At 41.9% G+C, this 26013-nt stretch overlaps 2 protein-coding genes across 2 annotated transcripts; one reads left to right on the forward strand and one right to left on the reverse strand.

Annotated features, from left to right (window-relative positions):
• Nucleotides 1-131: 131 nt before the first annotated feature.
• gpc2 (glypican 2) lies at nucleotides 132-15381 on the forward strand. The gene is made up of 11 exons (XM_068715175.1): nucleotides 132-623; nucleotides 2461-2619; nucleotides 3788-3922; nucleotides 5411-5586; nucleotides 5693-5773; nucleotides 6361-6526; nucleotides 7244-7374; nucleotides 8201-8347; nucleotides 9171-9307; nucleotides 13747-13919; nucleotides 14039-15381. Exons 1-11 carry the CDS (start codon nucleotides 455-457, stop codon nucleotides 14314-14316), a joined length of 1752 nt encoding a protein of 583 aa, XP_068571276.1. The 5' UTR covers nucleotides 132-454; the 3' UTR covers nucleotides 14317-15381.
• Nucleotides 15382-16812: 1431 nt separating this feature from the next.
• LOC137875704 (integrin alpha-6-like) lies at nucleotides 16813-25329 on the reverse strand. Its single transcript, XM_068715174.1, has 25 exons — nucleotides 25096-25329; nucleotides 24898-25019; nucleotides 24182-24261; nucleotides 23833-24103; nucleotides 23186-23308; nucleotides 22872-23085; nucleotides 22010-22206; nucleotides 21681-21769; nucleotides 21481-21608; nucleotides 21065-21154; nucleotides 20907-20971; nucleotides 20353-20498; nucleotides 20121-20267; nucleotides 19823-19944; nucleotides 19530-19686; nucleotides 19106-19189; nucleotides 18944-19023; nucleotides 18788-18862; nucleotides 18480-18582; nucleotides 18190-18366; nucleotides 18003-18104; nucleotides 17779-17889; nucleotides 17481-17585; nucleotides 17196-17321; nucleotides 16813-17083 (listed from the first exon to the last, which is right to left on the reverse strand). Exons 1-25 carry the CDS (start codon nucleotides 25269-25271, stop codon nucleotides 16997-16999), a joined length of 3177 nt encoding a protein of 1058 aa, XP_068571275.1. The 5' UTR covers nucleotides 25272-25329; the 3' UTR covers nucleotides 16813-16996.
• Nucleotides 25330-26013: the final 684 nt, after the last annotated feature.

The following is a 26013-nucleotide window of genomic DNA, read 5'->3' on the forward strand; positions in this document are numbered from 1 at the left end:
TGTTTTTACGTTGGTTTTTGTTTTGTCTCTTTTTACACACAAAGAACATTGCCTTTGCTTTTATTTTGAAAACAGTCACGTTTCCGGTATTGTGCCCCCAACTCCTGTGAGCTTGACTCAGTGTGTTGGACGATGCTGAGGGACGGGAGTGCCCCATTCACATTCACATTACATTTACGCACAACAGAGGATCTCCCAGGAAGGACACACTAACTGGACACGGTGGATGGAGACATATTTGTGATATAAAAACCAGCCCGGATTTATCTGTTCACTTATTGGGGAAAACTATGAGTCTTTCAAACGAGTGACGATTTGGGATTTTATTTTTTACTTTTGCGTGCATCTAAACTGGCCATTCATTAATTTATAAAGGAGCTGCACGCACCCTTCTGGTTTTATATAAACCCGCCCTCTCCCCGGCTGCCTTTTTCCTCTGAGTCCTGAGGTGAGGATGGATACCCGGCTATCTTTCCCCAGGTACCCGCTGCTGGTGCTGCTCTGTGCACTGTCGGGGACCCGGAGCCCCGTGGCTGCTGCGGGGAGGAGCTGCGCCGACACCCGGCAGGTGTACGCAGAGAAGGGGTACAGCACCGGCACCGCTCCGCTGACTCAAATCTCCGGTAAGACGCTGCATCTATAGCCTGCGGGTGGAGATAAATGAAATACACAACTCAGACATTTTTCGGGGAATCACGCAAAAGAGTCCCATCTCCATATGTTAGGAAGCATGCGCCTAATTCAAGTTTCTAATAAAATGTAAGATACATGTCTCAGCAGTATGTGGGTCAGTTTGTCTCAACAGTAAGAACATACCATTATGCACATTACGGTCACTATAAACTCGCTGCTTACCGTCACACATCATGTATTATGGCACCATTAGTAATAGCCTGTTATAAACCCCTATAAATAACAAACGCACTACAAGTGACGGTAGAAAAGTCCTACCTAAAAGTACAAGGTAGCCCAAAACTCACTATTAACCACCAGAGACACAATGCAGGAATATCATGTTGAGTTTTCCTCAAGAGAAATTATACAGGGTGGTTTAAAACAAATTACACCCGCCTCCTGCTCCCCTCTGTGCAGTTTAAATAGGATGATTAAGGGGATGAGCAAATTGCCAACACCGGTGCAACAAAGAACCTCGCCCCTAATTAGTCTTTGCCTACTGGCCCACTGTTAAATCCCCGCATATACCCAAAGGCTCTGTTCACTGTTGATAATCTTATCTGTTTAATGAAAACATCACATGGATTACAAACTGTTGGATTTTTGGGATAATTTGAAGTTTTGGTGTGAGAGAAGAGAGAGAGAAGGGGAGAGGGGTCAGTAGGTGGACGTTTGTTTAAATGTGGACGTCTGACCAAGTGTGGGAGCAAATGTTGGAGCACTTGAGTGTCTGAAGATGTAGTCTACTTCTTGGAGGTTCAGCTTTGCATTTAAATCAGCGAGAGAATGAGAGTGTGTGTGTGTGTGTGTGTGTGTGTGTGTGTGTGTGTGTGTGTGTGTGTGTGTGTGTGTGTGTTACCCACAATTTAGGAGTGAAATTTATGTTTGTGAAATTGCAGATCTCAAGTGTGAGGATTTGTTTCGTGGCAATTTAGCTCTGTGTGTGAGTCACTGAGACAACTGCAATATTGATTGATTGATCGTGTGTGTGTGTGTGTGTGTGTGTGTGTGTGTGTTGGGCTATCACTGCCTGAGTCTTGGCTCACCGTCCCGTGGGCCAGGGGAGCAGATGGCCGGGAGAGTGAAGGATGAAGAGAGGCAGTTTAGAAATGGAAATAGAGGGATGAGAGAGGGCTAATAGTGAGACACACACACACACACACACACACACACACACACACACACACACACACACACACACACACAGAGAGAGAGAGAACAAAAGAGGCAGAGGGGAACATCAGCGAGGGTGGAGTTGGGAGAGTTTTGACTGTATTAACAGCAGCAATATTCATGCTCGATGTAAAATCATAGAAACAAAGAATTCAAACCCTTTCCCCATTCGCAGTGCTGTGTTTTCTCTTCCTCCCCTGGTTGTCGTTTGCATATCATTACCTCTGACATATCAAAGACCCAACCTGAGCTGACAAAGAAAGACAGATTGAAGTTGAATAATTCATGTTCGGGAAATTACAATTTTCTATCTCACCCTTATCTTTGATAAGATTTCCCCACAGTAACTGAACAGACTGATAAGTGGAGTAATGGACTTTCTCACTAAAAACATCTGCTTTGACCTGATAAAAGACTTACTGATGCTATTGAGAACAAGCCTCTTGGTTTCTGTTGAGGTATTAATAATAACTGTATAACCTTTTAGCCACAAAAACAGAATTATACATTAAGTTATGATTAAACCCACATAATAACTTCTCCAAAGAAGTTACTAAAACACGCATGATCCTATCCTCTTTCTCCTCTGGCTGGTTTAACGTTGTCCTCCAGGTGAGCACCTGCGGCTCTGTCCTCAGGACTACACCTGCTGCTCCAGTCAGATGGAGGAGACGCTGGCCCTGCAGAGCGAGAGGGACTTCCTCAAAGCCGTCGAGGAGAACAGCCAGTTCCTTTTGACTACCTTCACGCAGAGACACCGCAGGTTTGATGGTGAGAGACGGATTCATTATTATGATTATTTTTAATGGGTTGAAATTGATCTTGAAGCCACAGTGGGTACATTTTAAAAGGGACACGGCTTCTCCTTGTCTCACCCTCCTTATATACCGAGTTAGTGGCGATGAGCGACAGCTGATTAAAAACTTATTTATGATCTCCGACTGCACAGTTCCTCTCAGATGGTCGGATATCTGAGCCTCAAAATGGACTTTGGTAGCTAAAAGCAATGCATGCATAATGCAGAGATCCTAACATGCTTCTTATTTATGTTTAATCGACACTTAAAAACGGCTGAATTTCAAGAAGTACTCCAACAAGTTTTGTATTGCACTTTCGTAAAGCTGGGAGACTCACAAGAGACGGATAATAGAAATAATGGTAATTGTGGCTGCAGAGGTCGAGATATCCTGACATTTAGTCCCTAGTTTTGGTTAAACTCCAGCAAGCACCTCGATAGCGTCACAAATTTAACTCTTTTTAAAACTGCACACCTCCAGTTTGTAACTCTGACTTTCTGTTATAAGTCTGTAGTCACCAAGCATAGCTGAGGTAACCTAATGACATCACTATGACATCATCGGAGGTATTTTGTCAGACTTTCGAGGGACAGGATTATAAAGTCCCGGACTTACCACGGCCAGTAAACTGAACTTCACATATAAAATCGGTGGAATGTCCCTTTCAACAAATGGTCACTGTGGGGAAACTTACCCAGACGGCTTAAGTGACTGCATTTCAGAGAATTCAGCCCACGTTGTCTCAAATTCTGTATGTATGGCTGCAGGTTTGCAGCATCAACAGCAGAGAGCTGAATTAACACTTTCTCCTCCTACCTGCTGTGGACTGCTATCACCTTTTTTTTTTTTTTCCCCCTCCTCATCCTTTTACATAATGTACGTGATGAATCATTTAAAGATCCTGAAGGAGTGGGAGACTGCATATGAGTCCTGAAGTCCTAAATAGAGTACACGTTGTTACACTCATTTACCAGCATGCAGGTTCTGATGTAACCGTCCCTATGAGCTGTTAATCTTGGAGCGGAGGGGGTGTCTGAGTGCCTACGTACAGTACGTGGAAACCTAGCTAAGATACTACAACAGAATAAAATGGGTGAAAAATTCATATCTAATCTCTGCTTTTCCTGTCTGCGTGTCTGCAGAGTTCTTCAGAGAGCTTATAGACTTGTCAGAGAAGTCTATGAACCAGATGTTTACCAAGACCTACGGCCGGCTCTTCACCCAGAATGCACACGTCTTCCAGGAGCTGTTTGTGGAGCTGCGCAGATATTATTCTGGTTAGTTTAATCACTTTAATCTTATGTAATCAGATAGTCTAATGGTCCTTGCAAAGTGCTACCAGTACCTTACTGACACCTGATGACCTTACATGCCCCCTTTCTTCTCTCATCCCATGTTTCCTGTCCATCTTTACTCTCAACTTTCAAAGAAGTAATCTAAACCTGAATTACTGGACGATTTAGTTAGCCTAAAGATAGTCCTCAGACACCATCTGATTTGACAACAACCACATTTCAGGAGACAATATGGGCCTCCGTCACCTCCACGAGGAATGAATCATTGCACACGTACGTGTTTAAAAACACAATGTTTGGTTGGTCTGGTTAAAGTTGGTGAGTTTGGTAAAGTAGTTGTGACGATTCTTGTTGCAGTGGGGGTCTAGTGTCGTCTTATCAGTCCACATCCCGTGTTGTGGTAAATCCACAGCCGGTCTGGGCAGCAGAAAAGAGGCAGCATTGTCTTTTGAGGAGAATTAAAACGACTGGAATCCCACGGATGACTGCTTCTATTTCTGTTCCGGATCGCTCCATTTTGGCATTGCAGCCGCTCGCTAGCGAGTCTGTCTGCAGGCTGTTGCTGCTTAGTGAACCTGTCTTTGTCTGCCAAACCACATGTATGGCTAATTTGAGGCGGTATTGTAGACTACAGATTGGAGAGTTGCATTCTCAAAATCTGTCTGCCAATTGATTAATGCACGAAGAGACTGAAGAGAATTTAATGTGAAAAAAATAGCACAATAACACAACATATTATGCTACGGTTGTGTTTAATAGACCATATAGATATTAAAGGTGCAAAAGACATTGTTTTGTGGACGTCAACTCTTCGCTTTTATATAGTCAGTTCAAAAAATGTGGCAATATATTTGTACTTTATTTGATTACAATATCCTGTGTATCCCGTGCTTGCACCTAGAAGAGAAGTGCACAAGGTACAATCATGTTATACTGATAAACAGAGAGTTCGTTCCCCCTTATTTTACAGGGAAACAATTGTTGGCAATACAAATCTTAGATCTCAGGCTCCCTCCAACAATATTCATTTAAATATGTATAAGCAGAACAAAAAATGACAATAGTGATGAGCTCCGGAGTTCAATCTTTACACAGTTATTCATGAAACGCTGTATATCAGAAGTCGGGTAGATTTCTCTCTCTGTTATCTGTATTTTCTTTCTTGTCAAAGACGGAATTGCAATGTGCACCTTACAGCGGTCAAGCCGGAGGCGCTGCACGCTAAAGTACTAGGGGCTAACTCACGGTGTGTTTGCTGGGTTTACGAGCATCAGGTGATCATGGCACTTGGGGTGAACTATTCCTTTAACATAATAATATTAGTAACATGAGCCAATGAGCATCATCGGGGCACGCAGTATAAGGATGTGGTTCTAATACCATGCTCTTTCTTTCATAAATCACAACAGGAACACCGTTTTTGGACAGATTACAGATACTGTATGCTGACAGTTGCTCTTGTGTCCACAGGGGGCAGTGTCAGTCTGTCAGAGGTTCTCTCGGACTTCTGGTCCAGACTGGTGGAGCGAGTCTTCTCTCTGGTGAACCCCCAGTATCAGTTTGGAGAGGACTACCTGGAGTGTGTCAGCAAACACGCCGAACAACTGCAGCCCTTTGGGGAAGTGCCCCGCAGACTGCGCGTACAAGTATGTGTCTTGTGATGAAAGACGCTAAAATGCCTTCGATACAACATAATCTACAGTTATGATTGATTATGATCAATTGTTGTGCTCTCTTTCCGTTTAAATTCAGGTGTCGAGGGCTTTCATTGCAGCCAGAGCTCTATCACAGGGCTTGGCTACTGGTCGGGATATTGTTAACAAAGCAACAAAGGTGAGTTGTCCCTGAACTATTGTCTATTCTAGATATAGACTAGAACGCTTTATAGCCTAAATCTAAAAGTGAGGGCCTTTTATAATGATATGAATCATTATTTCTACGAAACAACTCAAGACAAAGTTGGAGTGAGCTTCACAATCATGCAACATAAAAGACTGTAGATTCACCTTATTTGGTCAAAGTTATAAAGGTGGTTAATAGAAGACTGTAAAGGACAAATCAAATCTTGAAAGCCAAAAACAGAAGTTTATAACCAGCAGCGAGAGGACGCTTTATTCAGTCAAAGCTGAACTCAATTAGATTAGATTTTCCGAGGGCTGCGACTGATTTATCGGTCGTTTTTTATCAACAATCAACGAATCATTTTCAAGCGACTTCATTCTCTGCTCAGGACGCCATTACTCCACTGCAAAATAATCTGGGGCACATTTGGTATGTTTATGTTTTCAACTGTGAAATGGTCTATATCTTTACATTGCAACTCTATCGTTGTTTGCTGCTATATTCATGAATATGAAGAACCTTTTCATAATGTTACTGTACTTGACCTTACCTCTTCGACCCACTGCTTTGTGTTGCAGTTGACTGCAGATTCAGAGTGTGTGCGTGGCCTGATGCGTCAGTGGTACTGCCCACTGTGTCGAGGCGTGCCCTCCCTGCGGCCCTGCCACTCCCTGTGCCTCAACGTGATGAAAGGCTGCTTAGCCAATCAGGGCGACCTGGACACAGAATGGAACAATTTCATTGGTGGGTGAGGGTAGGGTGAACAATACGTCCTAATACGCTGTTGTTGGTTAAGTGGGTTTAGGGTCAGGTGCATGACACACTGACACAAGAAGCCTTTGGTTTATAGATCCTAAGGAAAAAAATGTCATGGCCCAAATGACATTCAACAGCCTTTTTGTTTATTATCATTATTAAATTGAGCATACCTAAAAGTAGAGTACTTTTATTGCCCTCATTTTACTTTCACTTCCCCTTTCCCCCTAATGAATTCCTTCTTCATTAATCATTCATGCTTCTCTGCTCCTTCACAATTGATCTGTCTTCCTATGTTTCCTTTCCCCTTTCATCAAACCCATATGTTCCTTCCTTTTTTTTCTTTCCTTTTCATGTGCAGTGCTTCCTCTTTCCTTTCATCGCTCAATCCATGTGTACTACATCCTAACCCATTTTACCCTCATGTACCCTTTTTATCCAACCATTATTCTTCACACTTCTCTTCATGTGATGTTCGCTTGCTTTCTAATCTTCCAGTTCTGTAATCTCGTACACAGACGTCAATCAAATCTTTTTAGCTGCTTAGCCAGTGAGAGATTCCAGTCCCAGGAAAACCATTGTCACCAACAGTGTTTTTTTTCTCTGCGTGCAACACCAGCCAATGAGAACTTGGAAGAGTGTAGTCATAGCAAACTTTATCCCCCTGTCATCTCTATTTCTGTATCTCCCTCTGTCCTGTTTCAGATGCTCTGTACCAGGTTTCAGAGAAGCTGGAGGGGCCGTTCAACATGGAGCTTGCAGCCGACTCCATCTCTGTGAAAGTGTCAGAGGCCATCATGCACATGCAGGAAAACAGCGTCAGCATCTCCACTAAGGTAAGGAAGAGGGCACAAGCAGATGCTGGGGAAATAAAATGGACATTGATGCATCTTTGGGGTTTTTTCCCCCAGGATTTTGCAGACTAGTTATTCTTCGAGTACTTATTGTACCTTTTGTCAGTGTACAAAGATCATCTACCGTCTTTAACAAAGCCTTCTTACATGTCAAAACTATAATCCTGATTCTTGTTTAATTCTAATCTTAATGAGACAGCATGCAAAGCAAGAAAATGACAAGAATTATACACAGAGAGCATGACAGCCTCACAGTATGATTAAAACATGGCAGACGTCCCAGCAGCTAATCCACCAGAGAGACACCCACATCTCGTTAGAAGCAGGAAAGCTCCTGGTATGTGGCGGCAGCCCTTTAAGGAACAGGGAGCGCTTTCCTTTTCAGCTCAGCTCTGTGTGATTGTGGAGGTTATGGAGCACCGTTTCAACAATGTTACATTGCAAGTTTCCAGTTCAGTTACAACACTCGTGCATACTTAGAAGCTGCTTTTTTTTTTTGCAAACATTCAGGTTAGCTAAAAAACATTCAGGAATATTGCATTTTTTGGTACAATATTTGGTTTGGTGGTATCAGAGAGAGTCACACTTAAAATGCTTTCACCCACAAAAAGAGCGACTTCTTTGTAGACCTGTTCTTGGGGTCTACACAAACAAACTGTGTCCTGGAGATGAGAGAATATTCAGGGGTGGACATGTCCTGCAAGTATCACATAGTAGTGGAAAAGCTGTTCTGGTATATTGAAATTATAGAAACTATCGTTGCGCAGCTATTGACGCTATAGTTTGGCTTTGTTGTTGTTTACCTCAGGTGTTCCAGGGTTGTGGAAGCCCCAGGCCAGCACCAGGACGGTCCAAGCGTTCACCCAAAGAGTCAGGGGGCAACAGGAGGCCTTTCCGCACCTACAGCCCTGAGGAGAAACCCACCACTGCTGCAGGCACCAACCTGGACCGACTGGTAAAGAAGAAACATAGCTTGTGTGAACGGGGTGACGTAGCTACACATCCATTCATATTTTGCAATGGTTCTAAAAGTGAAATAATAAGAGTTGTGAGGGTGAACCAAAACATTTAAGTTGGGTACTAGAAAAACCAAAACGACGAGGTGGAATATGGTAAAACTCTCCTTAAAGCTGTGGTAAACTGCTGTCGGAGGGATAACTATCCGTGGGTTCATCTCTACGAGCAACTCTTTCTACATTACATACGGTAATTTGCCCCATTGTTTATATGAAAACTGATAAGTTAAGCTTTAAGTACTCAAAAATGTTGTTTTGTGAAGAGTCATATTCTTGGGTTGAGTGTGATTTTTTTCGATATATGATTTTGAAACCAATAATGTCAAATGTTTGCACTGTGCATGAGTCAGGATTCAGACACAGACGTCTCTATACAAAAAGCAAAGAGAGGATGAGCAGCAGTAATAAGTCTAGGCTTGCTACAGAAAACTAATAATACAAAGTGCAGCAGTCAGAACCCAGACAGGACTCCTGTGACCACAGAGTGGTATTGAAAAATAGAAGACCAAGAAAATAAATGAAATGACACCAAGAGCAGAGGAGGGAGAAAGTGGATGGCAGGCATTCATATCTATTTTTTTCTTTTTACATAAAAGACATGTGGTTTAAGAACTGACCCAGAAGAAGGGTCATGTCAGTTTTCGACCGTGGCCAACGTCAGCACCGAAGCTTCAATATGCTTCCTCCAGCCAGCCATACCAAACAAGGATACTTTAAAAACAGGTCTGAGTCACAACCGATTTTTTTTCCGCCTCCGCGCAGGTTACCGAGCTAAAGGAGCGACTGCGGCCCATGCGAGGCTTCTGGGTGTCCCTCCCACACACCATCTGCAACGATGAGAAGATGGCCTCCGACGTCACTAATGAGGACCGCTGCTGGAACGGGCAGACCCGGGGGAGGTGAGAGGGATCAGAGGGCTCAGAGGGGATGGCGGTGTTGGGTAGAGGTGGAGGGCAACTGAGCGACGGTGCAGAGGTGGAAGGATGGAACAGATGGAACTGAGTTTATTATTAGTTTTGCCACTACCAGTCACCCATATGCTCTCTGCGTGGGTCTGCCTTCTTTTATGCACACAAGAAACAGCACCAACACCATATATCTGGACTGATGTAGAGACACTGTGCGGGCGTGTGTGCGTGTTGCGAGAGGAAAAACAAATCTGCATAATGGATGATTTTGTGTCTATGATGTTTCAGCTGCATTATGCAGCAGTTCTATGTACAAGTAAACCCACCGTAGCAGCTTTAATCACAAAGTGTGACTGCAGCCTAAAAAATGTGCTGGTATATAGTGTTGTACTACTATAATTATCTTGGTCAAAATGATACATATCATGCACATTGCAATTATTCAATGCTAAAGTGGGATAGTTGAATTAATGTAGTGTCTTATTTATTCATTATTAGTACTTGTGTTTATGATACAACATTGGTAAACATGTATTTGGGGCATTCCAATATGTAGTTGGTATGGTGCCTGTTCTGTAGATATAGTAAAAACATAGATATATTAATACATGATAGATATTTTAAAAGTTCTGGGCCGCAGTGTTTATAATTAAAAAACACAAGCGTGCGTTGTCAGCATCCACCCTCTGGTTCCCCCACAGGTTACAAGTCTGTGGGGTCAGATCAGTCTCAATAATTGCAAATGCACACAGAAAGATTCACAAATGCGCACAGGACAGTTCACAAAAATATTCGATTTACAAATGCACACAGAAGGATTTACAAATAAATTTGACTCACAAATGCACGCAGAACGATTCACAAATATATTTCTGCATTTGTGTGTGTTTTTTTGTCTATTTGTTTGTGGATTTGTATGTATTTGTTTGTGGATCGCACTGCATTGCGTGGCTTATCGTCCTGGAAGCCGTTCAACTGTCCGCCATCAACCATGGACAAAATAACCTCTATGTCTGCTTAGTACTTGTTGTGGAAGTCCCAGATATCATATTGTTATATTCATAACATAGTCCGGAGGAGCTCCGTGAATTTTATCGAGCTGTATTCACTGTGTCCAGCAAGCCACCCGTCGGCTGGTTCACTACAGTTGTATGAACTCCAAATAAACAGATTTGGCTGTGATTTAACTACAATAAACGGACAAATAGGGATGCCGAAATAACTACGTAATGATTTGTAAGAAGTCTGAATTCATGTTGTGTTTCTCTCCGCAAGACGACAAGCAAATAACTTTTAAAATACTTGTTTTCTCAATGGAGCTCGGCTCGATCAGTGCTAGGCTATGCTAACATTGTAGCAGCTCCGTCAACACTCAAAATAACGTCATCTCGGCGTAAATACAGCAGCGTCTTTTTCATTGTTTGTACCATATGGTTTACACACACACACACACACACACACACACACATTTATACACATAGTTTGGTCCGGTCTCTATTAATATGAGGTATCGTAGAGCCAGTGACGTGCGGTGAGGATCGTGACTGGTGAGGCACTGACTCAGAGTCAGATTCACAAATATATGAACCCAATAGAGTAGCTTAAATCACCGTTCAATTGGCAGCTTGCACATTGACTACTGGTTGTTTTTCATATTTCATATCAGCATTCTTTACACACATATAGGTAAAGTACATATTTGATTCCACCGGGAGCCTGTGTGCCGCGATCCGGCTGCACATAGTTTTATTTTGAAAAATGACCGGATGCTCTATCCCTTATCGGTGTCTGACTTCCTGTCTGGGTCGATCTGCTCTGTGTAGATTGACGCGATAAACCCGACCCGTTTTCATTGAGGCAGAGGTACTGTTTGCTCACTGCAGTTAGGGTTAGGGATTCACAATCTGAGGTGAGGAACAGCTCGTCTCACCTCGCATGTCTCCTCTCTGTTTGAACAGGATGCGCCGCTCCAAACGCTTCAAACGCCCCAAACGCGCCGCCCCAAACGCGCCGCCCTAAACGGGCGTTTGGGGCGGCGCGTTTGGGGCGTTTGGAGCGGCGCGTTTGGGGCGGCGCGTTTGGAGCGGCGCGTTTGGGGCGTTTGAAGCGTTCGGAGCGGCGCATCCTGTTCAAACAGAGAGGAGACACGCGAGGTGAGACGAGCTGTTCCTCACCTCAGATTGTGAATCCCTAACCCTAACCCTAACCCTAACCCTAACTGCAGTGAGCAAACAGTACCTCTGCCTCAATGAAAGGAGCGTGCGAGAGCCCACGGGTCGGGTTTATCGCGTCAATCCACACAGAGCAGATCGACCCAGACAGGAAGTCAGACACCGATAAAGGATAGAGCATCCGGTCATTTTTCAAAATAAAACACTATGTGCAGCCGGATCGCGGCACACAGGCTCCCGGTGGAATCAAATATGTACTTTACCTATATGTGTGTAAAGAATGCTGATATGAAATATGAAAAACAACCAGTAGTCAATGTGCAAGCTGCCAATTGAACGGTGATTTAAGCTACTCTATTGGGTTCATATATTTGTGAATCTGACTCTGAGTCAGTGCCTCACCAGTCACGATCCTCACCGCATGTCACTGGCTCTACGATACCTCATATTAATAGAGACCGGACCAAACTATGTGTATAAATGTGTGTGTGTGTGTGTGTGTAAACCATATGGTACAAACAATGAAAAAGACGCTGCTGTATTTACGCCGAGATGACGTTATTTTGAGTGTTGACGGAGCTGCTACAATGTTAGCATAGCCTAGCACTGATCGATCCGAGCTCTATTGAGAAAACAAGTATTTTAAAAGTTATTTGCTTTTCGTCTTGCGGAGAGAAACACAACATGAATTCAGACTTCTTACAAATCATTACGTAGTTATTTCGGCATCCCTATTTGTCCGTTTATTGTAGTTAAATCACAGCCAAATCTGTTTATTTGGAGTTCATACAACTGTAGTGAACCAGCCGACGGGTGGCTTGCTGGACACAGTGAATACAGCTCGATAAAATTCACGGAGCTCCTCCGGACTATGTTATGAATATAACAATATGATATCTGGGACTTCCACAACAAGTACTAAGCAGAAATAGAGGTTATTTTGTCCATGGTTGCTGGCGGACAGTTGAACGGCTTCCAGGACGATAAGCCACGCAATGCAGTGCGATCCACAAACAAATACATACAAATCCACAAACAAATAGAAAAAAAAACACACACAAATGCAGAAATAGATTTGTGAATCGTTCTGCGTGCATTTGTGAGTCAAATTTATTTGTAAATCCTTCTGTGTGCATTTGTAAATCGAATATTTTTGTGAACTGTTCTGTGCGCATTTGTGAATCTTTCTGTTCCTTGGTTTTACTGACGTTGAGCAGTAGGTTGTTCTCTGATCACCTCTCTGCAAGGTTGTTGATTTCCTCTCTGTATGGAGTCTCATTGATGTTTGTAATCTGGCCGATGAAGGGAGTGTGATCTGCAAACTTCACAACAGAGTTCTCTTCGTGTTGGGGGTAGCAGTCGTGGGTGTACGGCGTGAACAGGAGGGGGCTGAGCACACAGCCCTGGGGAGCTCCGGTGTTCAACGCTAGAGTGGAGGAGGTTTGGTTGCCAGTCTGGACTGCTCGGGGTCTGTTTGTGAGGAAGTCTAATAACCATTAGACAGAGTGATCCGTTTCAAGGGGGAGATTGTGTTGGAAGGCTGAGCTGAAATCAACAAACAACATTCTGATGTAGGTGTTGTTATTTTCCAGATGAGTGATGGCTGAGTGCAGAGCAGTGGAGACGGCATCCTCTGTGGATCTGTTGGCTTTGTATGAAAACTGGTGAGAGTCCAGGCTGGCGTGGATGATTTTTGACGTGCTGTAGAACCAGGTAGTTTGTACTGCTAACACCAGTAGCTATGAGCCGCCGGATCAGGCGTCGCCATGTTGAGAGGCAATCGAAATGCTTCCAATCTCGTTTTATACAATATTTTAAAAACAGGACGTTGCAACTCTACTTCTTTGTTCTCTGGACTGAGGGCCTCTCGAGGAAGAAGTGGTATTACAAGAAATGATGGGCCACATGTGCCTTGAACTTGTATTCTTTCTAATAGCCAGCAAGGGGCGTATCCTCTGGTTGCAAAAAGAAGTCATATTCTATAGAAGTCAATGGGACAATGACTTTTCTTCTCTTGATTTTAGTCTTAAATTGCTAACTTCAATACAGCATGATGTTCATTTAGTAAATGATGGTCCCATTTAGAGTACACACTGTGGGAAGTTGCCTAGCACTGATTTGAAAAGATCTATGCTTGCATCCATGATGTTTTTGTACATGAATGCCTGTGTGTGTGTGTGTGTGTGTGTGTGTGTGTGTGTGTGTGTGTGTGTGTGTGTGTGTGTGTGTGTGTGTGTGTGTGTGTGTGTGTGTACACAGGTACCTCCCGGAGGTTATGGGCGACGGGCTGGTCAGCCAGATCAACAACCCCGAGGTAGACGTCGACATTTCCAGGCCGGATGTGAGGACCAGACAGCTGATCATGGAGCTGAGGGTGGTGACCAACAAGCTGAGACACGCTCAGAGTGGACAGGACATGGACTTCATGGACAGTCAGTATAAATACTTTCATATATATCCCAAAAAGGAGTATTAAATGAGGCATTTAAAGAAGTTATTCACTATATTTTATTTCCATTCCAGTGATGATTCTCTTTTTTTCTTGTTCCAGGTGAGGAGGGCAGTGGCTCAGGAGGTGGAGATCAGGGTGAAAGGTACAATGACGATTGGCCCGGCTATGGGCCTTATTCCCCGCCCAACAACAAACCCCCTCGCAACCCCGCCTCCGACCCTGCAAAGCCGCCTCGAGTCCGGGAAAGAAACGGGTCCAAGTGGAACAGAAACAACGGTCACGGACGGGACAGATCCGCAGCCAGCCAGCTCTCTTTCTCCCTGTTTCCTTTGTTGTCATTGCCTTTCATAGTCACTGTTGCCCCCATGTGGAGATAGCTGGTTATTACAGCCTGGAGGTGGATGAGGTTTTCTGAGTCTCAAGCACATTATGAAGAGAAATAAAAAGTCATTCCATTTGGTTACACCAGCAGACAAAAGACAAAACCAGGCCAAATTAGCAATAATTCAGTTGACAGCACAAAATAAAAAGGCTAACGTCAATATTTTTCCTACTGCCCAAGCCACAAAAGAGGTATTACCAGGCTTTGAGGATCACAATAATACTTAATACCGCCATCTTTTTCAGTGCCATTCGTTTGACCTATTGGAGTCTTGATGCTGAATGGTGTGCAGTGCTGGGGCATCGTCTATGAGGGTGAAGGAGAAACAAAAAGTACAACAGCAAATGAATTGGCAGGATGTTTGGCTGATGAAGCTCATGGTCTTTGGTTCGGTGCTCGGTGAGACGGAGGTTATTTGTGCCGGATGATAACCGTTTAGTTTCAGTGAGCGGCTGATTTGATCCGAGTGGGTTTGTTTGCTGCCATTCTCGTGAAATTAAGTTAATTAATTTAACTGATCTTGATTTCAGTCGGGTGGCGTTTCATTTTTCATCTCGTGGAAGTGGTGAGATTTAATTTACTCGCTTATTAAACCTTCGTATTTTTGCTTGGAGATTAAAAAAAAAAAAGTAATTAGTGTGATTCTTGAAACCAAACAAGGGGCTTTTTTTGAATGTACCTAAATTGCTGTTACTTGTGTAGACAAGGGGTTAATTAATGTAATATATTGATTGTTTTTAATTTATTTGTAAAATAATACTTCATTGTTCTTATTGTTATGATTTTTAAGGCAAGGGTTCAGTTATTTTAGGTTTTAAAAGAACTATTTGTCTTTAACTTTCTCTGGTTAAAAAAAAAAAGGAAACAAAGTTTATTTATACTTTTTGTAAACCAATCATTTTAAAATATTGTCATTGAACCAATCACAACAAAACTCTTAATTATCAGACAATATTGGGGCAAAAGACTTGTGTTTTCAGCCTTAACCAGAGATAGTTAGACAGCAGTGTGTGTGTGTGCGAATGTGTGTTTGTATGATGGTTTTAAATTGTTCGTCGTATGTTCTGGTTTCAAGGTTCTGATGTTGGGATGTTTTTTAATTCGGGGCTTTTCTACTTATTTTTCCTAAAAGCAACAAAAGATGATGAAAACAGCGAGGGAGCTCATGATGTGAATCAAAATTGGATTGAATGTTGACGAAAGACAAATTTCGTCAAGAACTGAGAGACGATGGCTCTTAATTTTCATACTGAATGTGTTTCGATGAAGATAAAAATCAAAGAATATTCAAGAAGGAAAAAACAAAGCTTGTGATGAGTGGTCATCCGTAGACAGAGAGGAGAATTAACTAAACAAATTAGTTTTATCATTTTGGGAAATGTGCTTATTTGCCACTCATGTCTGTGTGAAACTGCAGCCTACAGACTGTTAGCGTAGCTTAGCATAAAGACTGGAAACAGGGGGAAACAGCTAGTCTGTTTCTTTCTGAAGGCAACACAATTTGCTTACCAGCACCAAGAGCACAAATTAACACTTTGTGTCACATTTGTATAATCTTTAAAAGTGTAAAAAGGCTTATGGACCAGACTATTTCTTGGCTGAGAGCAGTTGCCAAGTAGCCAGCAGAGACTCCAGGAAGTTACTGGTCTGTTAAGTAATAGTTACACTATGTAAAATGGACAATTTACTTTTTGTACTTAATATTTTGCTCAAATTAACAGAAAAGTGTTAATTCCTGAACTTTAGGTGCTTGGTTACCTTTTTAAACGGAGCGAAACAAGCCGTCTCCCCCTTTTTACAGTGTTTATGCTAAGCTAACCAGCTGCTGCTAGCTCCAGCTCTCGGCAAGAAAGTAAGTAGGCGTATGTCTGGAAATGTAAGATGACAAAAGTCAATTGATAGGATCTCAAAAAAGACAGCAGAGGTGTGGATGGAGAATATAAAAAGAATGTATAGATGCTGCGAAAAGGACACTTTTCTGTTGAATGAGGAATTGTGAAATTCACTTGGTTGTAACATAAGCACACTTCTAGTCAAAACGGGCTATTGCACCTGTACAAAAAAAAAAAACAGCAAGAGAAGAGTTTCATTCTAGAATTCTGTGAAACATTTGCTTCCTACTTTCAATCACTAGCAATGTCATTTTGGAATGAAACCCTTCACTGTCAGTAGGGACCTTGTATAAGACTTCACCACAAACACAGTATTTTGTTGCACAACTACAAGTGAAAACACAGTATTTCAAAAGCATCAGTATTGCAGTCGTATGTGCTTTTGAGGGCAGTCAGATTAGGACGCGGTGGCTGCCAATGCTTCCATTGAATTTCAGGTAAATTGTTTGTTAGCACGACGTCTCATCCATCCCCACAACTCGCACATTCCTTTATGGTGAAAGTACAGCACAACTTTTTTCATGTTGTAACAGTTTTTTGGTATCAAACGAGTGATTTTTTTTGCTTCATTAAAAAAAAAAAAGAACTCAAGAAAAGTATACTGTTGTGTTTTTTTATTTTAACAAAAGTAGCACGAAAAAAAAAACAAGGTTCTGCATCAAAGATGTCCCAACAGCATCATGTAATTCTGCACTAGCAGTCAACGGTATTTGAGCATTGAACTCTTAACAGCTCGTGTTCATGGCATGCGTCTCATACCGCTGAGGCTCCTGTGTTTTCCTTTCAGCCTTTGAGGAGAGCGGTCTCTTTGTTCGGATCTCCATCGTGTGAGCGCTTCTTGTTCTGAGCGAGGCAGTTGATGCATCCACGCTGACGAGGACGAGGACGAGAAATAGAAGACGCTCAACGCAACATCCGCTGTTTTTAGTCAGTGCCTTGTGATGTCATGCTTTCAGACTGTAATCATTTTATATTTTGTTACCTTCCACAACAAGAAGCCAAGAACTGCCAACAGCAGGAGCAATGCGATCACAGTCAGGACGATTATCCACCAGGCCACTTTGGTGAAATATTCAGCTTTTCTCTCGAGGAACACTGTCAGTTTTATCTGAGGATATATACATTTTAGGGTGTTCACCTGTTAGTTACATCAGTGTGATGGTAGTTACTGCACAAGTACGCTGGGAATTTAAACATTTATCTAAGCCCAAACGGTAGAGATGTCCTCCAACAACACCTAACCATTTTAAAACACTTTTGGTTTTACCTTTGTCCCAAGCTTCTCCGGCTTAAGTCCAATATTCTCTGGAGAGTTTGTCAAACTGAGATTAGCATCCACAACAATGTCTAGGTAGTTCAAAGAGCTGTAATTCTGTGTGGGAGAGACACAAAGATCAATTCATGTTGTTGGACCGGCTGGCAATAAAGAGCCACAAAGTCAGTTTGAATAATTCTTGGAAACAAGAGCTTAATGCAACAAAACTGAGGCATTGTCATCAGTGCTATCTGTCAGAGATGATGCATTTCAGACATGAGAGGAAGGTATTTTTACAGAAATTAAATACCTCTGTGAAAGTGGTGTTCCAGAGGCGGGAATGCAGAACCATCACTGCAGCACTGTCCAAACCCAGCAGAGGGCAGCGTATCTGCACACACTTCAGTCCATCTGAGCAGGACTGAAAGGGAGGACAAACACGTCTGAGGCTCACATGGGACAATGGAAGCAAACTAAATGTTCCTACAGCCTATTCTTTCTTCAACAACACTTATTATAACAATTATTTCTTACCAATGTTTTGTATTGCCTTCTTTTTGGAAGAAATGGGAACCCATCAGTCGAGAGCGCTTCATGTTCAGCTTCACGTCTTTTCCTTGAGGAGTCATGCCAACCCTCGATATCAAACAACATGTGGTTAAGTGTTTATTATTACAGATGTTGCTTGTATTTAACAGAGAAAGGTGGCGGTGTTCATTACCTTTACATGTTTAAGTGGATTCACCTCATCCACAGGTGAGCAGGGGACAGACTGTACACCTTTACCGCTGATCTGAGTCAAGTACAGAAGCCATCTTCCTGCAGAGTTCTCCTTCGGCCAGCGGATGTTTAGTGACGCGTTGGCAAAAGATGTCAGCGGTCTGCCCAAATTTGTTATCTGGTAGACAAATAAGATATTAGAACGGTTTCCTTTGACCAGTTTGTGAGGTAAAAAAAAACAACAACAATTAAATGCATTTTAAAGCTAGTGAGCAAAAAATGGTGACTCACCCTAAATTCAAATTGAACTGGAGTTCCAATTTCATCCACTGATGTTATGGCGCTCTCACCCCTCAAGCTTTCACCAAGCGACACTTGAGAGGGCCTGGCTAGTCTGTTAAACAAGAAATAGACCTCAGTGTTATTATTATTTGCTACTTTTCAAGTCTAAATTTATTGTGAAATGCTCTTTTAAAAAAAAAAAAAAAAAAAATGGCATCCTCCATGTAAAAACAGCATAAATACAAAACACCTCTGGGTCATTTATGTTTATGTTTGAATGACGAAACGGTAATAAAAAACATCAATCTAGTACCTACCCATATACTTGGAGCTCCAGCTCAAAAACCACTTTGGCTAACGCCTCAACTGGTTGTATAGTCTGCACACTCGTCCTGCATCACAGGAATATAACACAACATGTTGATTCATAATCATCTAAAGCTCACTGATCAATAACCGGTTAACCTACTTACGTTTCAAGCTGCAGTGTGACGTTGACGTCTTTCGTACTCAGTGAGATGCCGGATGTTGCAAATAGGACATAAAAGGTAACCTGAAAGGAACAAGGTTACCGTGATACAGTACATGCAAATGTTACTACGCTCAAGAGGAGGATACTGAGCAGTTCTACTCACTTCTGCGTCTCTTAGGAGCGGGTTTCCCAGTTCACAGTCTACTCGTGTTCCCTTGTCATTGGCTGTACAACTCACTTGTGTGTCCTTTGAACAAATGCATGCAGAAAACAAGAACATTTGTCTTTGTTGGAATAAAGAGTATTCTTCTCCTTTATAAAGAAATTATACTTTTTTTTCCTCCAGATCTATATTTGATTATTTTAAATACTAGTTACTATGTAGATTGATGAAAATAAGACCCAGCTTGCTGTGAGGTTGCAGCTTTTGTTTGCTTGGCGTTCTTTTTCTTCAGTTTAATCTAGTGTTATTGAGATTTTAAATCACAATTTCTTTCAGCAAACGTTTTTGTTGATAAATGAAACTTCTTTGCACTACTCCTGCTTATCGACCTGGTTCTTCCGCTACAGAGTACTTGTATACCTACTGATGCTGTACTGTAGACAATGGAGGAGTAATGAAGGGTACCCGGGAGGCTGATGACCGAGTGACTCTGGTGTGCGTCATCCCCGTTTCTGTTAGTCACAATGATCTCCAGAGCTATGTCTTTTTCAGAGGGAGTGATGACTGCAACACCGTCCTTCCTACAGACACGACATAACCCCACACGAGTATGCAGCTTGTGTTTAGAGGGTTAGGATTCAATCACACATATTGCTCTGTGTAGTGGGACAGAAGGTAGTTCCCTAGCTTCGTTCATCTGTTTTTTTCCCCCCTTACCTTGCGAGTGATTTGAAAACATCTTGATTATTTTGTGTTTTTCTGGAACAGAACTTGTACTGTAACTCCAGGTTACTTTGGCAGATGTTGTCCGTGCCACAGCCCTTGTTTATTAAGACAATCTGTGAAAAAAAAAAAAAACCAACAAGAGCTCCTTTACATTCGTCAACCTTTAAAATCTGAGATTACCTTCCAATGTCTTCTTATATCTCTCACATAAATAGACACATTTTTAAAAGTCTCAGTGTTTGTGCTGACAAAGAGGTATGTACAGACAGAGGTAGACAGACGCGTGTACCTCTGAGACGATGCTTTTTTGCTGGAAGAGGTTGAGGACGGGTGTAACGTCAGGCAGATCTGCACTCGTCCCGGTCGTCTGACTGGAGCTCCACAGAGACACAGTGATGGACACAGGGACGCTGTGCAGCCGGTCCTTAATATCACGCTGCGACAGAGGAGGTTTATTTTGGTTTTACGTGTACAGCCTGGCGTTTGATGGGTCTCTCTCTTAATGCACAATGAAACGGTACCAGAAGTCGTAGTTGGATGTCAGTACAGATTTGTCTCTTCTGTTCAGGCAGCTCCAGTTTTCCTTGAGAGACACCGAGAAAATCCACTCTGTGTGGAAGCCTCGCTTTTCTCCTCTCAGCATCAGCCTCAAAAGTGTAGTTGAGGACTGTAAGGGGAAACACAAGATTACACCAACATATACGTATGGCTGTTATTACTCACTATGAGCTCTTATTATAGTCTGACAAACTACATCACAAAGGTCACGAAAAGTATTGTTACAATTACCATTAATACCTGTATTACTACAGCAAACACAACTTCTATTACAGGAGCTGCTACTGTTACAACATCTACTGCCAGTTATACTATTAGTGCAAATAATAACTATATGTTTACTACATTTATTTGTTTTTAATTCTAAACTTGAGTATTTCTAAAAAGAAATACATCATTCCCTTAAGTTTGACATTGAATGTGTTTTTAATGGCTATAAAAAAGTTATTTAACTATATCCATACATCTGTTTTCAAAAGCATATCACAAAGACATCAAATGTTTGAAGAATACTTACTCAGTTTATGGTTGAACGATGCTGGATGTGCCGTGTAGGCAAAGCACGCCTGAGCTGCAAAATAACTTCACACAAGTTCGTTCAAAAGACACGTAGGATCAAAAGCCTTTACGGGTTCAGTTGGATCATGTTGACATTTGTGTTTTTGTACATCTTACCATGTGCGTTCGTCACATTGTTCCTTTGTGACGTCTATTTCAGTGGGCGTCACCTTCAGAGAGCTGCTGACACTGACCACTGGCCTTGATCTAAAAACAGACAACTAAAATGACTGTGGTGTTGATAGAACTTAATTTGAGATATGTTATGATGAAACACAACAGTTGTTTGTTATGTTTTGGCCCCGATTCCATTTATTAATATGGCCCTTCTAACAGTGTCTACATCCAAGATGGCCTTATACAAAAATAGATATGAAAAATATTAAAAACACAACAGGAAGAGGATAAAAGGAAAAGATGTCGAAAACAAATTGACATAAGACAATAGCAAAGAAAATAAAAATGAGTCAATTAAATAAAAATCTAACTGATATATTTATCTTTATCTCCAAATGTTTGTGCTGTAAAATGACCTGAACACAAAGACAGAGTCAGACAGAGATCCCACAGCCAGGTCAGGGTACTGATTGTTATCCACGTCCAAGTTGCCCGACAGAGAATATCCAAACAGAGTAACTTCATTGGATCTCGATGAAAGTACCTGAAGAGATCAAAATACGATGATATACAATGATGTTCAATCACAGATTTGAATTGATGATCAGAACCTCACCTGCACTGGCTTTTTGTTGATGCCGTCGGATGAACCGTAGTAAAGGTATACTCGACCAGAACCGTCGTAAGGTGCCCCCACGGCAACATCTGTCAAAGATTAACGAACACAAAGTGGGAGGACAACAACACGAGTTAGAGGCAAAGATAGTACAGTCTGTCCACATAAGAAAGTCCTAAATGGATTCTTATAAACTAAAAACTTTTTTTTGCATAATAACCACATGTAGACGAAGCATTTGTGTGTTCTGCCTTTCTGTTATTCAAGAAATATAAAACGACTGTCTGTTTAGGAAGTGTATGATACATTTGATATTAAAATGTCACAACCTCCATAACCGTCTTGATTGATGTCTCCTACGTTTTCCACCGCGAGGCCAAACATTGAGTCTTTATGTCCAAGAAGTTGAGTTGGAACAATTTTCTCCCAGTTTTTTCCTTTGCCGTTGATATAGATGTAGACCGCTCCTCCAACCAAACCATCTTTAACGAAGAACTCCGGCGCTCCGACAGCGAGGTCCTCCCAGCTGCACACACCAAGACAACACAATACACAACACTAACAACAGTCTCATAACGATTAGAACAAACAGGGAGAAATTAGTTATATGAATTGTGTAGAAAATGTCTGTGACAGCATGACAAATCTCTGAATATTAATGGGCTAAATTATATAATTAAAAATTGCAAAAGGAGGAAAGGTGATGGCATGAACTGCAAACAGGAAAAATCAGATTTTTGTGTTGAAAAAAATTCACATTTTGTCCGCATCGTGTTGCTAGAATAAAGCTGTAAAAAAAGTGCCTAAGATGGAAAATGTGGTCAGCAAATTCATGTCTAGCTTCCCATCAGATTAGGATATTATTTGAATATTTATTGTGTGCAAATAGCACTAAAACTTGAAGATTCATCCACTGAGGACTATTATAAATGCAACAAATTCCACGAAAATCTGGCAAATTCTATAGGCAATTTTTTACCTAAAGCTGGTGCTGATAAAAGGTCATGGAGTAAATAAATCACGAGGAAACATCCTCTTGTAACCATGACTATTCATACAAATATCATGTCAGTGTAGACTTTCATTATTATGGGATTTTACTTTGAACCAAACTGTAGGATTGATGGACTTACCAACCTGACAATGCAAAAAGCAAAACAGTGTTTAAATAGAAGTCTGAAGTAAACCTACTCATCACCATTGAAATCCACCACAGCCACATCGTAGCCGAAGGAGGAGGCCAGGCCTGGACCAGAGAGGATTAACTCCACGGACACATTTCTCTTTGCCTCAGGGTCTGCCTTAAGAAATGCCACCTGGCCGCTGTAACCACCTCTGGGTGCTCCTGATACGATGGTCAGCTCCCCCTGTCTGAGGAGGGCCATACCAGAGTCAATGGAGAATCCTGGAGACAGAATGACGCTGTTCAGGGGGATGTTACATCGTATAAAAAGGAATAAAGATAGACTTTGAAGGTACGGACTCAGACCAGACTCGAAACTGACCCAGGTAGCTGTTTCTTTCGAGAGGAATGAGTTTTGAGTTAAACTGGTCAATATCCCCAGTCTCACGAGGCTCTGCACTGGGTACTATGTCCATGTTATCCAAGGGCTCCATTCGTACGATTCCTCCAAAACAGTGAGAAATATGCAGTATTTTAATGTGTCAGCGTGCAAGTTGAAATTCATGTCATTGTGGGCCAAAACAAGGAAATTCTATAAAAAAAAAAAAAAAAATTAAGTACATGGGTACATAAAGTACATTTACATCTTCATCACAAACCAGTGGGTTGGGGGCTGCTGTTGTTTTTGCAATATTAATGTTAATAAGGGTGCCAGAGTGCATAAAAAGCATGAACACAGACAGAGTTGTTTACAAAGTGCCAGAGGAGGATTCAGCAGAGACTTCGAGAGAGCTCCGGGCTAAGCCCCGAATAATAACTCAGTCATTTGAAAATAGATAATTGCAAAAAAAAAAAAAAAGATGAGTTATGAGCCTTATTAATTTTATCTGATACATCTGTTGGTTTCTTAAGTGGCCCCTGGCCTCCAGTCATCGTGCATGGCAAGTTGAGTTTATTATAACAAGTGCAAATGTATAAAAATACCAAAAAAAAATGTTTTCGGCATGTACTGTATGCTTGTTAATTTACCTTTCCAATGATACGCTCCTGGTGCTCCAAATAACAGAGATGTGTTGTCCTTTGCAAAAGATGCTCCATGGCCCTGTTGGCAGTATGCAAACCAGTCTTGGCTTTTCGAACGACTCATCAAGTGTTCAGAGTCACAAACCACCCTCCTCCACGTCCTCTCCTCCTTCCCGACCTGCAGGTCGTCTCCTAAGAGGTAACACTGACCAGTCACCAAGCGAGGGACGTAAAGGCTCGGACTCGGGCTCCACTGCTGGTATCGATGAGCACAAGTCTACAAAGGAAGGATGATGAAATAACTGTTGGATTTTTTTTTTTTTTATTGCTATCTAAACGAGGAGTGTTTGCTCACCAGTACGTTTTTACCAGGACCTTGGCTCGTCACTCTAACTCCCATCCACTGGTTGTTCATGCCTTTACTATCGAGGAACTCTGGAAAAATAAACATGTTGAGTTCACCGTGTGGCGGTAATGTCAGTAGAATTACATTCAGTAGACCTAGTACTCCAATATTACAATAGAACAAGTCCTGCATCTAAAGTCCTGTAATGCAATGGAGTATTATCTGCAAAATGTACTTAAAGCATCAAAAGTAAAAGTACTCTCTCTGCAGTAAAATGGCCCCTTTAGAAGGGAGAGGACGCTTTGGTGGAACAGCGAACAACTCACAGACATCAGAAACGTGACACTACTGCTTTGCTATTCATAAGCCAAAAATGGCTTTAACAATGTATTTTATTTATAAGGTTATCGTATGTTTAATTCAAAAGAAGGCCCAACAGTGCCTGGGTTTTTTTTCTTCCCCCGGAGGAGCCTGAGACACAACAGATTCCCCCGAAAACAAAAAAACAATGTTACATTCATATAACACACACACACACACACACACACACACACACACACACACACACACACACACACACACACACACACACACACACACACACACACACACACACACACACACACACACACACACACACACACACACACACACACACACACGTAAAGTATGTGCAATTATTGTAATTGAATACATCTTATCAATACAAAGATAGACAAACAAACCTTCATTATCAAACTCAATGGGCTGGCAGCGTTCGGATGTTTTAGTGAGCTCACACCGGTAAACAACACCTGTAACATTTACTTGGTTCTGGTGTTTTGATCGTGGCGCTCCGACCAGCAATCTGGGGGAAAAACACCTCAAGTGTTTAGACGCAGAGTTTGATTTAATTTGCTCAAACAAAAATCATTCTCACTCACAGGTTCTTTCTGGCCGGATTCAGCTGCTGGTGGAAGGCAACAGAAAATCCAAACAGGCTTCCTGGGTCTCCATTTCTCTGCAGCACACTCTGGGTGTCCACATTGAAAGCTGCAACATTAAGAGTCTGGAGGTTCCAGAAACTCAACAGATACACCATGTGCCAGTGCTTTGCCATGATTTAGATTAAAATGTGTAATCTGCCCTTTCTTGTGCTGTGCCTGTGCTCTCTGAGAGCACTGAGGAGGTGTACGCCCTCATAGAAAAGGGATTGGCCCTATAGCAGGCACTAACTGTCTCACTGTAGACACAGAGAGAAAGGGTGTGGTGGCAATAAATGTATCTTTATAGCAACAAAGCAACACTGTTCACCTGTATGAGTTGATAACTGTAGTTAATATTAACCAACTTCTGCTTTGATGAAAGTCAAACGAGAGACGCTCCTCTGCTGGCAGTGTGCCGACAGTCGATCACTAAATGCAAAAAGCATGTTAACAATAAGAGCGTCAACAAGCACGTGGTGGAATGTACCGGAAACCCGTCCTTGTATTTACTCTAACATGCTCTGAGCGTTACGGCAACTCATGACTTCTTGTTCAGGAACAACCAGCTACCTATTCACTCCTCAGATTTACATTTGTCTCCCATCACACAACAGTAAACGTATTAATTCTTTAGGTGGAGATTAACAGTCACTTTCTCCATATAGATCAAATACTTCCACACTGTCAAGGCTGAACGGTTCTTTTTAAAAATGCCATTACAAGCATACATGAAAGGTCTAACTTTACTTTTTTTAGTGTTGACTGGCACGTTAACCTTGCTACATTCTTGAAATACATTATAAGTAACCGTACTGCGAGAAAGTAAGGTCAAGTTTTTTACTGCAAATTAACGAAAAACTTTGTGTCTGCTTGATT

This window comes from Cebidichthys violaceus, unplaced genomic scaffold (genome assembly GCF_023349555.1).
Source record: "Cebidichthys violaceus isolate CVI_PGR_0920_01 unplaced genomic scaffold, fCebVio1.0.p SCAF_2, whole genome shotgun sequence".
Taxonomy (NCBI): domain Eukaryota; kingdom Metazoa; phylum Chordata; class Actinopteri; order Perciformes; family Stichaeidae; genus Cebidichthys; species Cebidichthys violaceus.

Bases quoted from the DNA above. Each gene is read 5' to 3' on its own strand.
- gpc2 (XM_068715175.1), top strand. From the start codon at position 455: ATGGATACCCGGCTATCTTTCCCCAGGTACCCGCTGCTGGTGCTGCTC. The intron at 5,774-6,360 runs GTGAGTTGTCCC...TTTGTGTTGCAG, and splicing joins TTGTTAACAAAGCAACAAAG to TTGACTGCAGATTCAGAGTG. The intron at 6,527-7,243 runs GTGGGTGAGGGT...GTCCTGTTTCAG, and splicing joins AGAATGGAACAATTTCATTG to ATGCTCTGTACCAGGTTTCA.
- LOC137875704 (XM_068715174.1), bottom strand. From the start codon at position 25,271: ATGGCAAAGCACTGGCACATGGTGTATCTGTTGAGTTTCTGGAACCTC. The intron at 20,268-20,352 runs GTACCGTTTCAT...CCTCTGTCGCAG, and splicing joins ACATCCAACTACGACTTCTG to CGTGATATTAAGGACCGGCT. The intron at 19,024-19,105 runs GTGAGTAGAACT...TGTTCCTTTCAG, and splicing joins CGCTCCTAAGAGACGCAGAA to GTTACCTTTTATGTCCTATT.